Source organism: Amblyomma maculatum, chromosome 4, assembly GCF_055883805.1.
Source record: "Amblyomma maculatum isolate TAMU_Amacu chromosome 4, ASM5588380v1, whole genome shotgun sequence".
In the NCBI taxonomy this organism is placed as follows: Eukaryota; Metazoa; Arthropoda; class Arachnida; order Ixodida; family Ixodidae; genus Amblyomma; species Amblyomma maculatum.
The window spans coordinates 19,411,172-19,425,355 of NC_139347.1; the positions used below are offsets into that span (position 1 = coordinate 19,411,172).

A 14,184-nucleotide genomic window follows, 5' to 3' on the forward strand; every position below is an offset into this window, starting at 1 on the left:
CTAACGGCAAATGGGGACAAAATACGCTTGGTAGAAACGATTAGAGTGCTGGCCGGTACTTCGGATCCAGTCAAACGGTAAGAACACCGAAAGATACAAAAACTCGAATCGACTGTAGGCCAGACGTGTCGGCTAATCAAGAGAATAACAAACAAACACGCGGTAATGAAAGAGACGAACCTATTAGACTAATTCATTCATTTGTAATCACATACGTGGCACCATACCTACGGCCATGGCAAAAGCAGAAAAGAACAAGACTTAAATCCTAATTAGAAAAGGTGTCAAAACCGCCCTGGGCCTCCCTCCGTACACATCCACCGAGAAAATTCTCAACAGGGGGATTTGAAACACGTTAGACGAGCTCATTGAGGCTACTAAAGTAGCACAGCAGCAGCGACTCCTACGCAGCTGATCGGGACTAAAAATACTAGAAAAGTTAGGCTTCCAACCTCGAGCAAGGCTAAAACTGACTGAAGATATCCAAATAGACATAAGGAACAAAATAAGAATCCCACCACTTCCAAGGAACATGCACCCGGTACACCATGAGGGTAGAAGAAAAGGCAGAGCGAAAGCTCTACAGAAAAAAAACTAGCAGACAGGACGTGGTTTACACGGACGTGGCGGAATACGAACGCAGAACTGGTTTCGTAGCCCTAGCAACCAGGGAGGACGGGAACCGGGTCGCTGCAGCACTCGACAGAGGGCAACAGCAGCTGAAGAGGCGGCCATTGCGCTAGCCCTAATACAACAGAACGTAAGGGTCATTGTAACCGATCCCCAATCGGCTGTCCGAAACTGCAACGCAGGCAGGATATCTGCCGAAGCGGTTAAAATTCTGGCTGCCCGACCGCCACCGGCAGAGCTGATTACCCTTGTCTGGACTCCAGCCCACGAGGGCCTGCGGGGAAACGAGACAGCGCACGCACTAGCCCGAGACTTACACATCTGGATACCAGTGCGGTCTCGTCGAGCAGAGCGAAGAGTTGAAGACATACCATGATATTCTCAATCATTACAGATTAGAAAGACAGACACTGCCTCGAGCAGACAAAATTCTAAGCAGAAAAGAAGAGGTTAGGTATATGGAGAAAGTTGCAGGCGGGGGTTTTTCCCAACCCGCTCGCACTAAGCAGATGGCATCCGGTGATAAAGGACCGGCGGTGCAAACACTGTAACGAAATTGCAGGTATGATACATATGGTGTGGACATGTCCTAGTTACAACGAACCAGACAGAAATTTGGAGTCCTGTGAGGCTTTAATGATCAGCCAGAACAAAGAAGTCCAAACAAAAATCATCCATCTGGCCCTGGACACCGCTGAATCCCAAGGGATTCTAGCCTGCTGAAAGGGGAGGAATCTTTTCCTTAACGGGTGTCAATAAAGTTATTCACCATCATCTGCGGTGCCTGCAAATGGCGCAACACCGCCTTTAAAGTGGCGCGATTCAGTCCACCCCTGTGCAATCGACAGATTTTAGGCAACGCGGCACTAGATACTTCGACTTAAGTTAAACAGATGGCAGCACCGTGCCGCTTAACAGGTCGGACTGGAGAAGGATTGTGCAGTTAGAAGCGGAGGAGGCACTGATTGTACGTTCGCTTTCCAGTATGTCACAGTGCACTGTGCGCATTACTCAAGGACATTGACAGTTCTGAAGAATCGGTCTAAGAACAACAAACCTTTCAGCGAGACAGTCGTCTAGACGAGCTCTTCGAGGGGGGCGAGGTTATGAGAGGAGATGTATATGCATTTTTGCGGCAATTTCGAACGCAAATTGGAGACATAATTATACCTTTAGAATTTAACTTAGATGTTAAAGTACCATGTCTGGTTTTCGGTAGGAGGATCAGCTTGTCATGCCTCACAATACTATTATCGTACACTGTTCTCCGGCAGCAATTGAACTTTTTCCCTCGAAGCACACACAGGGCTAATTAACGTCTACTTATAGTAACGCAAACTTTTCGAATGTCAAAAAGTTTTTTTTTTTCAGGCGTCCTGCAGGCGTGGACAGCCACCCTGTAGTTAAGCTACGCCAATAGGCAACAACAGTATGATACAATTGGAAACAAGACAAATTGGTCGCCCAAGAAGCAAAACGAACTTGGCAAAATGTTTGGCAAAAGGATGCTCGGCCACAGATTGGCAAATGATGGGTAGAATTCTAGGATGGATATGGCTTGCGCGATCCAAAACAGCAACTCAACTGTTCGTGAAACACTGAATGCCACTTTTACCGGAATTTAACCAGTATGTTACAAGGCATTAGCAGAACTTTAGAAAAATGTTGCAACCGTGGAAAAACCAAGTGGCAGCTACGGCGTCACTCAGCCGCCGCCGAAACAGAGGTAAGAGGGCGCTGGCCTCTGCCAAGTCACGTGACAACCATGACGTCACTCAGCCGCAGCTACGCTGGAGCCGTGGCGCTCGTTATGTCTAGAAAGCCTCCGGTGCGTCTTTACGGATCGCAACTGCTCTCAATAATTTAACGGCAACAGTCGTCCTGGGTGATCCATGCGAGATGCCTCGTGAATTGTCTGCGTCTCAGAGATTGCGTAGACAGGCCGAATCCGATCATCCAGTGGACGTAGCCCGCCGAGAGGCTGGCACACAGAAACGAAGAGACGGGTAGAGCGAAACGCACAGCCGAAACTTCAGAAGAACGTGAAGCCCGTCTCGTCAAACGTCGCAATGACGATAGGTCTCTTCGATTTGGCTGCACCATCTGCACCAGTTCAAGGAGAGCACCGCCGTCCTCGTTTTGTCGGTGCGGCGCGCACCGTCTCCTCTCCTCGTTTTGTCATGGTTATAGGCTAGTTCTGCACGAGTTCTCGCCCATCGTGCACTAGCTCCCGAGGAATTGTCGAGAAAAGTGCAGCATGGAGTACGTGCCGCTCGGACAAGAGCAGACGACGCTGCGCACTGTGAAGTCCATCTTTTTCAGAACCCAGATGGTTCGTCGTTAACGGACGCGAATGTTTGAGTGTACAGGGTAGTTATGCTGCACGCTGGTGATTAGCATTTTGGTGGTACAGATGTAGTTGTGGCTGTGTAGGGGTGGCCACGATACGGCGCATTCGCACGCGTTGTCCTGTGTAGTTTATTTAGTCGTTTTGCGTGGCACTGGTCTTGACCTAAGAAGACGGGTAGCTGCGAAATGAAAGCAGTCGCGATCGAGTCATTTCCGCACTGCCGTGTATGGCAATTGACCACGCAGTGAGACTTGAGTCACGCAGGCGTGCACAGCGACTCGGTGACATCAAACTTTTCGCGCACGGAGTACTAGAGGTTTGTGAGTCAGTGATAGAGACCGCGCAGTTAGTGAGTCGAAAAGCAGCGGCGCTTTTGGACCGAAGACTCTAGATTTATTACCGCTGAAATAGTCAAACCTCTCGTTAGACAGTCTGATTTAAACTAATACTCGTGGCAACTGCTTACAACGTTCTCTCGTACCCAGCCGTATTAAGGCAAACGATTCGTGCGTACGATGGTGAATTTGTTGCAGTCAACGTCACTGCCCCGAGAGTCGCGCCACTTTTCGAGCGCAGTAGGTCTACGGCAGCATCGAAATCGGACCGCGTTATGGCGAGCGATACTGCGCGCACGTTGACGTCTGTTAGGTGCAGCTAGAGTGCCAGACATGCGTATTCGTTTTGGCAACTGCCGTCTTACGTCAGTGTCGGAAGCACGGTGTCGAAACTGGCACTGCACGCTCATGTGATCACTTTGCACTGCTGCAGCACTTTTCAGAACTAGTGCAGCCAGTGCAAGCCAAATCGAAGAGTGCCGAACGCCACCGAAGGCAAGCCGAATCAGACCAACGAAGTCTAGCCAAGCTTTACGACTAGGCTTAACTTTCAAACTTCCGCTTTGGTTACTTATGTTTAGCAGGGTTAAACATTACTTATTTTTTTGTGAGGGGGAGCAGACAGATCGATTGAGTCGTGGTCTCAAGGCGCGTAGAGTAGTGTGAGTCGCTCTCGACTAGCGCAATCGCGAACTAAGGTGTCAGCCTTGGCGTTGCCTTCTAGACCTTTGTGACATGGAGCCCACGTGACAACATGATCTTGGTGCAGGGTGGAACCCAGAAGAAGTTTGGAGACTGGGCAGTTGCGCCTTCGTGAGCGATGCCGAAAACATCAACCTCACCCCCTCGTGCTTCTTGACCATGGACCATGTTCTTGACAGACGCTCGCTGAATATAGCGTACACAAGCAATCTATCGCTGCGACGTGGACGGAAGTTGCTTTGTCAGGTAGCAGTATATCATCGCAGAATAAAAATACCCGACGGAGAAAAGTTCACGAATTCATCCGCCGGAGGCGGTTCCTCCGCGCAGTCCCAGATTATCTAGTACCATCTCCCTCGCTATACTGGGAAGCTGTTCTCGCCAGCCGGGACCCAGACGTTCAGTCTTCGGGCCTCGGTAAGATCGCAAGAGGTCGCTGACAGACTTAAACTGCCAGCCACCTGGAGTAGCTGAATGCAACCTAAGAAAAAAACCATCGCTGACAAATAAAGTTCTCTTTCTCACAAATTCATTTCGTCTATAATCAATGTGACGCTTTTTAATGACAGCGACAAAGGAAAGAAGAGGAGACTTTGCATTACGTCCGTGAAAGCTGGTTCATAAAAAAAGTTGAGCAGCAGCATATGGTACTGGAGCCCTGGACTAAAGTGTCCGCCCTTGAGCGGTTGGCTACTTTTGGGGGAAGAAAAAATTCAGTCATTCTCCTCCAAAGGGCGATATTTGTTAGCTTAATGCGGTTCAATTGTGGCGATCGGATGCTGTCAGAAATAAATATTTTATTGATGATGATGATGACCTCATACAAAATGACACATACCCACGGCGGGGGGGCCAGGGTACATTTTAGATTGTAAATATATATGACCAAGTACTGGAGTATTCAGATAAATATGCGATGTTTAACTAGAATTTGGAAAAAATCAACAGGAAAAGAAAAAGTAATGAAGTCTTACCTAGCATAGGAATCTGCTTGGTGAAGTTTGTAATCATGAAAATTGGTTGGTTGGTTGTACAGCTTTTAATTTCATCGGAAATGGGCGTCCTCTTCCCCGCCCCCGGCACGCGTGCCGAGGAAGACGGGGAGTCGTGCGCCCGCGGATTAGAGGCTGACAGGCAGCCCTTGGCTTGTTGCGGCCTCTTCCGCCATATGGACGCGGTGCGGTGCGGTGCTAGATCGCAAGGTCCGCGCTTCGCAGCAGGATATCCCAGGCTACTCTACTTGTTTGTCCTATCACTGGAGATTGTGGGCACTTCCAAATTATGTGGTCGAGGGTCCCTCTCACCCCACAGTGTTTGCACAGGTCATTGTCCCTAAGGTCTGGTCGCGCGTGAAACGCCCAGACCGGGTTCATGAACGTATTAGTTTGTAGCCGCCTCCACTCGACAGCTTCTCTATTATTTAGTCTAACATCTGTAGGGGGTACCAGTATACGTCCCAATTTATAATGGTCAATGATTTCCCCGTAATTTTGCAGACGCTCGTCGTATGCACAGTGTTCGGGGGGCTCGACGGCTACCCGGAAGTAGAGAACTCGGGCTAGCTCGTAAGCCGCCTCGTTACCAGGGACGGCAGCGTGAGCGGGTGTCCAAATTAACTGAATTTTCCTATTCAGCGTTCTTTGGGTGAGGATTTTGGCCGCCTCCGGCGATATCCTCCCCTTCCGAAAATTTGGAATGGCAGTTTTGCTGTCGCTAATTATGAACTTGGGTTCCGTTCCTACGCAAGCTAGCGCTATCGCAACTTCCTCCGCAGTCTCTATGTTGCGGCCTCTGATGGCTGCCGCAGATACCGGCAGCAATGAAGAGAATCTATTACAGTCAACGATTTCAGTAATACATAAATGCCAAAGGGCACGCGGGTCAAGGGACCAATCAAGGCCAACTTGTCCGCATGCGCTGATGACACGAGCTAGCAGGCGTAGAAGAAGAAGAGAGCGAACAGCGAAGGACAGTGTTTTTCGGGCTCACACTGCATCTTCCGTTCTTTTAGAATAATTGGCCCAACATCGAATCTTCCATATGGACTCTATTCTGTTTGCGAGCAGTCCGCAGAGCCCACAGCTGGGAAGCAGTTCGCTGCTGCTAGATCCCCGCTGGGGGCAGCAAGATTCCGAGGAACGGCGTAACCGACTGTGCCCTGCACCCGACGGGGTCGAGTGCTGGCCCCCCGAGGACACCTCGTACCCGGGCCGCACGGTGCGCTACATCTCGTTCGTGCTCAGCATGTGCCTGGCCATGACATCAACGCTGCTCGTCACTCCCGCAGTCCTGATTATGGAGCATATGGGCGCCTGTCGTCGCGGCTGCTTCTCCCTAGACGATGACCTAAGGCGCTCCATCAACCGCAGTGTGCACCCGTGCGACGACTTCTACAGGTGAGCGCGCTTTGCCTGCTACGTGCATTTCATTCGCACGGAGCTGCATAATGTAGGCGAAGTTGGCACAAAAACGCTGATGGAGACAAAAAGATGCATGTGCCTATTCTTGTCTTCGTCAAACTTTATCTACATTATGCAAGTGTTAAAAAAGGAAATCAGACGGGCACTTCGACTATACTGAAGGCACTAGAAACGCGGCAGCAGTGGTAGACCAAGAAGTTTTTTTATATTCGTAGCAATTCTATGTAGTGTTTTAGTTAATTTTTCTGTTCTTGCCGTCATCGTCAGGCGTGTTGAAAGTCTTCCCGAATCTCTCATAAGCACATAGGATGGCGCAGGCTTGCATTGCTTTTTGCTACCTTTACCCAAATGACTCAGGACTGGAACATGACGCTTAAGCACGTGCGGTGAGCAAGCGGCAGGGACCTGAGAACTACCTGCAGTGCATTCGAATGTCAGCGTTTATGCTTGCGCCTGTGTGCGTGCTATTATGGCACTGCAACGATGAGGGCTAAGTGAACAGCATGTGATAGTTGCATCCAGGTGGGCATTTGGATGGAAAAGGAATGTTGCATTGCAGTTGGCTACATGCACCTAAAAGAATGTACGTTTCGCGTCTATCAAAGTGCGGCCCCGCGGTCGGGTTCGAACGTTGGTACTAAAATGGATACCCAGTTTCAAACCCTACCGCGGCGGCAGTGTTTCGATAGAGGCGATGTGTGCGCTGTGCGATATCAGTGCACGTTAAAGATCTCCAAGTGATCGAAATTATTCGCAGCCCTCCACTACGACACCCATTTCTGTATAACTTTCCTATCTCCCTCCTTTGTCCCTTCCGTTTCGGCGCGGGTCAGGTGTCCGCTGAGGAAGTGGCAAATACTGCGCGCATTTACTTTCCTACAAACAAAAACCTAAATAGACGACGGAAATGTTTCTGGCGCTCACCATTTCCGTTCATATAGCCTGCTTTGATTTTGCGCTTACGTGAGGGATTACGTCTCCCTCACGTCTATGGTATATGGTATGGTATATGGTATATGGGGTATATGGTATGGTCTATGGTATATGGGGTCTATGGTATATGGTATGGTATATGGTATATGGGGTATATGGTATGGTATATGGTATGGTCTATGGTATATGGGGTTTAAAGTAACAAAGTACTTTATAAGGGACGCCGTAGTGTAGGGCTTCGGTAATTTTAATAAGTTAGGGTTCTCGAAAGTGCACTGACATCCTAAAACATAGTACACAGGCGCATCGCGTTTCACCTCTTATCAAAACGTGGCCGCCGGGGCCGCAATTTGACCCGCGTCATTGGAGTCAGCAGTCGTGCGCCTTAACCACCAAGCCGCCGCGACGGAGCCCAGACACAGAAAACAACTTGTGGCTCGAATTTCCCATTATCATCGTCTATACAGTATGCACGCTTTCTATACACGATGCCGCCTAATGGTTTATGCGGGATAGATTAAAGGAACACAGACGTGTGTGTGTGTGTTACTTTGCTCGGCGACCTTAACATTGCACTGAACACGCTTATCCAAATCGCCCAGCAGCATAGTTGGTCGCACGACAGGAGTAAGGATATATTTGGCTTGCAAGCACTCCACATGAGGCAAGCTGAGCTGCCAAAGTCCGCGCGAGTTCCGGTTATCGCCGTGCTGGAAGCCTTGGCAAAAAACGCCCAGCTCCACCTACAGAATAAACGCTGTGTGCAGGCATGTCTGCAGTGGCTGGGACAGCATCGAGCCGAGACACTACCTGACTCCTCTGGATAAGTACAGGACCGCCTTCAGCCGGAACAACGTCAAGAGAATGCTACTGGGGAACATTCCCAAGCGCTCCATCAAAGCCAGGGGAAAGGCCGCCGGATTTCTGTTCCGCTGCCTCAGCCAGGTCAGATGCAGATGCAGTGCAATAAAACCGCGAGGAAAAAAGAAGCAATGCAATAGAATCGAATGTGCCAAAATCGATGTGGCTTTTGTCGAGGCAGAGGGGTTTTGAGAATAATTCCCAACACCTCTCGGCGTTCAAGCACGTGCTCTGAAACATGTCCAACGTTGTGGGGTTGATTACACTTATCAAAACACTCGAGAGATGCTGTATGCTGAATCTGTAACTTTTATTAAACTTGTTGCTTCATTACAATAGCGGACAACCGATGTTTGCATTAGAAACGTTCCACACTGGGGGTCTGCAGTACGGGACCCCAGTGGCGTCGGCCGCTGCCCGGGCGCGCTCGACCAAGGTCCTTTGGGCGGGGCGTGTAGATCAGAGCAGCCGAGCAGGGTTGCCTCCCAGTCCTCTCCGGTGGGGTTGGGGTTAGGAGGGATAGCGGGATTGGATGGGCAGACCCACACCATGTGGTAGATGTCCGAAGACTCCTCCGCACAGTGCGGAAAGCTTCCCGAGAAAGAAGGGTCAAAATGTTTGAGAGCTACCGGGCATATCAAAATATTAGTATAAAGGCGGAGTAGAAGCAGCTCATCCGCCGTTGAGAGATCTTTACATGCATGGGCGGGGATAAAGACTATGGGCGGCGTGCCTTACTTGGTATCGAAAGTTCCCGGCAGGTTCAATTGTCATTTCGATTAGCTGTACTAGCTGGAATATCCAGTTTTGTTAGGTGGTCTCGTGACGTCACAACATGGTCTTGAAACTCCGACTAATTAGGGCCTGGTTATGTCACCTGCCAACTACAATCTGCCTGAGCCAATCTCGTGATTTCACGTCCTCAGCGCCGGAGTGCTACGAGCGTTGTGTGGCTGGCGCGCATTGTCATTTTCAACTGTCCGCATGCGCCTTCATCCTTCTCATCATCGCTTCGCGCTCTTCGCTTCAGTGTGCGAATGTGGTTTTGGCTCTAGCACCACCGCTCCTGCTTTCGCTCCGTTACTTCCCCAGCGCTCACTGAGTGGACGCTGTCAGGAGCGATCGCGCTCCGTATCATTTTAGCGCATTGGGGCTTTTTTGCGCCGCTCGCGTAGTTTGAAAACGCAGCTGAGGAGTATGACGTTCGGCCAGTGCGTGCGTCAAAAGTCGAGGGAATGCGCAGAGAAGGAGGCGAGAGGCATTCTTAAAAGGTTGGCGTTACATTTGGCTCATTGAGTGGTTCTAGCTAACTTGCTTTTACTCATGAAGGAACGGAAAAAATAAGAAGCCGTTACGTCACATTTTTTGAAGCCGGACTAGAGAGCGCCACCTCGTTACTTGTTCTCTCAGCTCATACGTCACTAGCGCCGTGAGGACCGGGTTCAGTAGACCATCTTGCATGGCGCTGGCCGCCGCCAGCTGTCGCAGGCGTCCAAATCCCCTTACGATGGCAAGCTGAATTGACCATACTCGCAGCATGCATTTAAAACCAGCAACATTGTAGGACCCCAAAACCTTGCGTCATCCGCGAAGCGGGACGGTTGATAAAAATTCGAACTCCCAAACTGATTCATACGACGGTGATAATGCAGACGACGATGCACGGCCAAGGAATTCGGACATTGCTTGCTAAAGCATGTGACCGCTGCCACTTTTTTTGTCATCGAGTTCGAACAGCTTTTTTCTTAAATGCCGTTATACACACGCGTTCACAAAGGCGAGTTGTGGAGGTCACGCGACATAACCATGCATAGCGGAAGAGGAGTCCTGAACATGTCGTCAGCGACCCGTTTGAGGGTGCCGCTAGCTGAACTATTTCTTGCGATGCGACTTCAAGTTGCGGGACTCCTCAGCGAAACCGTGGCTTCACATGACGTGATGTTTATTTACTTGCGGCTTTTGGCTTCGACTGGGAAAGGCAAGGGTAGATGTTCGCGGGTGTACGACTTTTTGCGCTCGCAGTTGTCTGGCACACGTCAATGAGTCAAAATGAAAAAAGCTTATACTTACTATCGGTAGCATTCTTCGCCATTTGCTGGGAGCTCCGGGCATGGGGAAATTTGCTTAGCCTACTACTTCGCGAGGCCGTGAACAAGGGTTTACCAACCAATGCCATTTCTGTCGTCGTCGCTAGAGTGTTTTGGTTGCAAAAGCAGCGTTTCACATGAGCATAACCGCGATATTTCCCCCTCTGACATAATCCTATCATATCCACGCCTGACGGGAGTCTTAACCAGGTCCAAACTTGTCTACCTCAAGCGCGGACGGCCTAAAGCTCTTTTTTCAAATCTCGTTTGGATTGAAGGATACTAGGAAGATTCTCGCACGCAGATGTGAACATTTTGGGCCGCTCGGCGCTCGTCGTGGTCGACTAAATTCTATCACTTGACCCCTGAGCCAGTGCGAGCGCTCCTTTAGGCTGCGCCATGAGAGAATCTAATACCTCTGTCACACGGACACGGCTGAACTCCTTTCAACTCCCTTCAACCAAGGTAGCCATTACCTCGAGGGAGATACGTGCCGTGTCACACGGCAGTCCATTATGGAAGGAAGTTAAATGGAGTTTTGAAGCAAAGGAGATCGACGATCTCCATTGATGGGCGAAGGGAGTACTCTCGTTTCCAATGTGCTTTGCTTCCGAGTCATTAAATAACATATTTCTTCAATAATGTAATTTTTACTCCTAAATATATTAGTTTTTATTGCATAAAATTGTATTCTAACTCGGTTAGTTGCGTTTAATTGTCGCGACTGCACCACGTATTGCACAACGCCGCGCATGGTGTCCAGCAGAGCGGAAAAAATGGCTATGTTTAGAGCATGGTCGTTGTTTTCAGCAAATGTGTGTTCTTTTATATTGATATGACTAAAGCTAATTGCATTTTGCGAGAAAAATAGTAGTATAAAAAATATTTCAGTTTGTTTTGGACATTATTTTTTATATCTTTGCGCAAAATAAACAGCGCCTAATGGCCCCCTGTTGGCTGCTCTGAGAAGCTCGTTGCAAGCCGTGTGACACGGGGACAACTCCTTTAAGGCGAAACTCCCTGCGACTCCCTTGCGCTCCTTTAGACCAAGGAAGTTCCGAGTCGGCCGTGTGACAGGGATATAAGTCGTTGTCGTTCTCGCAAACAGTCAACAAGAACTGTGTTTGACGATGTCACGAAATCGGCGCCCATTTTCATCAAGCCGGTACGGCTAGGCGCGCGCGGCGTCGCGTGGAGAGCATGGAGAGAAAAGCCCCTTCCCCGCGCGGGAGAGCGCGTAGCTTTGTACCAATTTGTACGCGTTGCCGTGACCCTCTTTCCCATTGCCCGGGGAGGACGGTGGTTCATCGGCCTGGAATGTGCCAGGCCTTTCGAGAAAGTTCTATGGGACCTGGCCAATGACGACGCGCGGCTCGACTGGAGGAGAAGAGGGAGCTATAACCAGCGAAGCTATGTGTGTGTGCGCGCTAGCTTTGACGCGTGCTAACAAACAGACGCGGCGCGCCCTATTTAAAGAGACCGCGCCGCTTGATGAGTCAGTCAGTCAGCCAGCCAGTCAGTTCATCAGTGTTTTGCGACGTGTTCGCCTGTGCTTCGGCTGGACTCCCGGGGATCACCCGCTGCTGACAAGCCCACGGACTTTCAAGGGAGCGGCGCTCGTCTCGTATGGCGGCCACATCGTGACTCTTGAGGCGTCGGACTGCAACAGTGCCCGGTGAACAATTTGGTGTTTGTCTATGTACTCTCTCGTGTTTCATCTGTTGTAAAGCCTCTACGTTATTGGATACCTGTGTAATTGCATGCTTAGCGTTTGTATTCTGTGAACCTCTCGTCTATGTATTTCAAGTGATGGTGTGTATTCCTTTGTATCGTCTCTTGCTGTGCATAAATTGTTTTGTTTGTTACTTCTGACTCCGATCCTTTCTCTGGTTTGAACCGGCGACCGCTGGGCACCAAACGACCACCCCCTTCTGTCACCACAAGGTAGTTGAATTCCGGCTGAGCTTGCCACGCAGGTCGAGGGCATCTCCTTTGCGACCGGAACAGCTACCCCCACTCACTCAAAGGGTGTCTGGGAGTGTGCGCACCGTTAAGGGCGCATCGTTAATAATACCTCATATTTATTAACGGGTGACAATTATTCTGGCGTCCGCGACAGGACGTTTGGTGCATTCAAGCTCAGAGGACGGGGAAAGAGTTGGAAGAGTTTACGAAGAGGTCGTAAACAGTGTAGCAGCAGAGCGGTAACGAGAGGTAGTGCCGCGCGGAAGCGTTTAGGCGAGGTTCGCTAAGCTGACTTTAGGTTACACCCAGACGGTTCACGCTTCAGATATGAATCTGAAAGAGTTGATTGAGGCTGGCACCCAGCTGGGGTTGTCCGGTGCCGAACTGCGCAAATGGGTTAGCCAGAGAGAAAAAGAAGAAAGAGAGAGAGAAAAAGAAGAAAGAGAGAGAGAAGAAAAGGAACGAGAGAGAGCAGAAAAAGAACGAGAGAGGGCTCGAAAGCAAGCCGAGGAAGAAAGAGAAGGCTCGAAAGGAGCGGGAAGAGGAATTTCAGCGAGAAAAGGAATTACTATGAAACTTCAGCTCCAAAACTCAGGGAACAACAACGGTTTAACTGAAGTGCATAGCTCCAGTGAAGGACATAGCAGCTTGCGGATAGACGCAAGTAAATTGATCCCGAAATACGACGAGAGAAGAGATGATCTCGACGCGTTCCTCTTGCGTTTTGAAAGGATTGGACAGACAGTGAATGTGCTACTATCTTGAGCACTTGCCTTAGCGGCGAAGCATTAAGTGTATTTGGAAGACTTCCTCCTGAGGATGCAGGCAGCTATAACAAAGTGAAAGCTGCATTACTTAAAAGGTTTAGATTTACGACGGATGGGTTTCGTGAGAAGTTCAGGACTGGAAAACCTATGGACGGTGAAACGGCAACACAGTATGTTGCGCGACTGAGTCATTATTTCGACCGCTGGACTGAACTCTCAAAAATTAAACTTGAGTATGGCGCACTTCGCGAACTCCTAATTAAGGAACAATTCCTGGGTAGCTGTCACCCTGGTTTGTCGCTTTATTTAAAAGAACGAAAGGCACATACATTGGATGAAATGATGGAGCTCGCAGACCAGTATTTGGAAGCCCAGGGAGGCGAAGATTTGAGCAAAATTGTAAATTCTGAAACCCTTCGAAAGCCCGAATTCCGGCAGACACAACTTAGCGTGAAGTCAACCCCGAGGTGTTATCTCTGCGGACAACTAGGCCACATCGCACCTAACTGCCGCAAACTCGCAACCAACAATCCATCCTCGTGTTGGAAATGCGGACAGAAGGGCCACAAAGCGATGTCGTGTCCCGACGCTGACAAGGCAGCTCCGCAGGCGGCATGCGCGAGGACTCTGTCAGAGTTGGAATATCGCCTAGAGGAAGAAGATGCCGATGGCTTTGTTGAGCTTAAGAACGGCAAGAAAGTCCGCGTGGTGCACGGCCAAGAGGAGGAGGAAGCAGAGAAGGTGGTTAATCGGAAGAAGGACAAGAAAATCCGGGTGGTGAACGCCGTAGTACATGCACAACCTGGATCTGCGGTGAATCGGATGCCGGTTTTGAGGGGAAAGATAAAAGGAAAATCAGTTTCTGTGCTACGAGATACAGGTAGCAGTGCCGTAATAATTAAACGCAGTTTGATTCATGAGAATGATCTGACTGGCGAGAAATGCCCTGTGAGGCTAATTGACGGCTCAATCCAATTACTCCCTGAGGCAAATTTAGAAGTGCAGACGCAATACTATTCTGGAAAACTGACAGCCCTGTGCGTGGAACGCCCTATCTACGAATTGGTGTTGGGGAATATCAAGGGCGCAATGTTTCCCGAGGATCCAGAACAAAGTCGGGCCTGTGCGCTGCAA

At 49.8% G+C, this 14,184-nt stretch overlaps 1 protein-coding gene across 1 annotated transcript in view; it reads left to right on the forward strand.

Moving 5' to 3' along the window:
- Positions 1-2,395: 2,395 nt before the first annotated feature.
- Positions 2,396-14,184, forward strand: part of LOC146190379 (uncharacterized) — a 36,141-nt gene continuing 24,352 nt past the window's right edge. Inside the window, exons 1-4 of the mRNA XM_084600156.1 lie at positions 2,396-2,458; positions 4,040-4,128; positions 6,084-6,413; positions 8,138-8,315. Of these exons, the coding sequence (XP_084456282.1) occupies positions 2,396-2,458; positions 4,040-4,128; positions 6,084-6,413; positions 8,138-8,315 (660 nt within the window). The remainder of the gene's footprint in view (positions 2,459-4,039; positions 4,129-6,083; positions 6,414-8,137; positions 8,316-14,184) is intronic.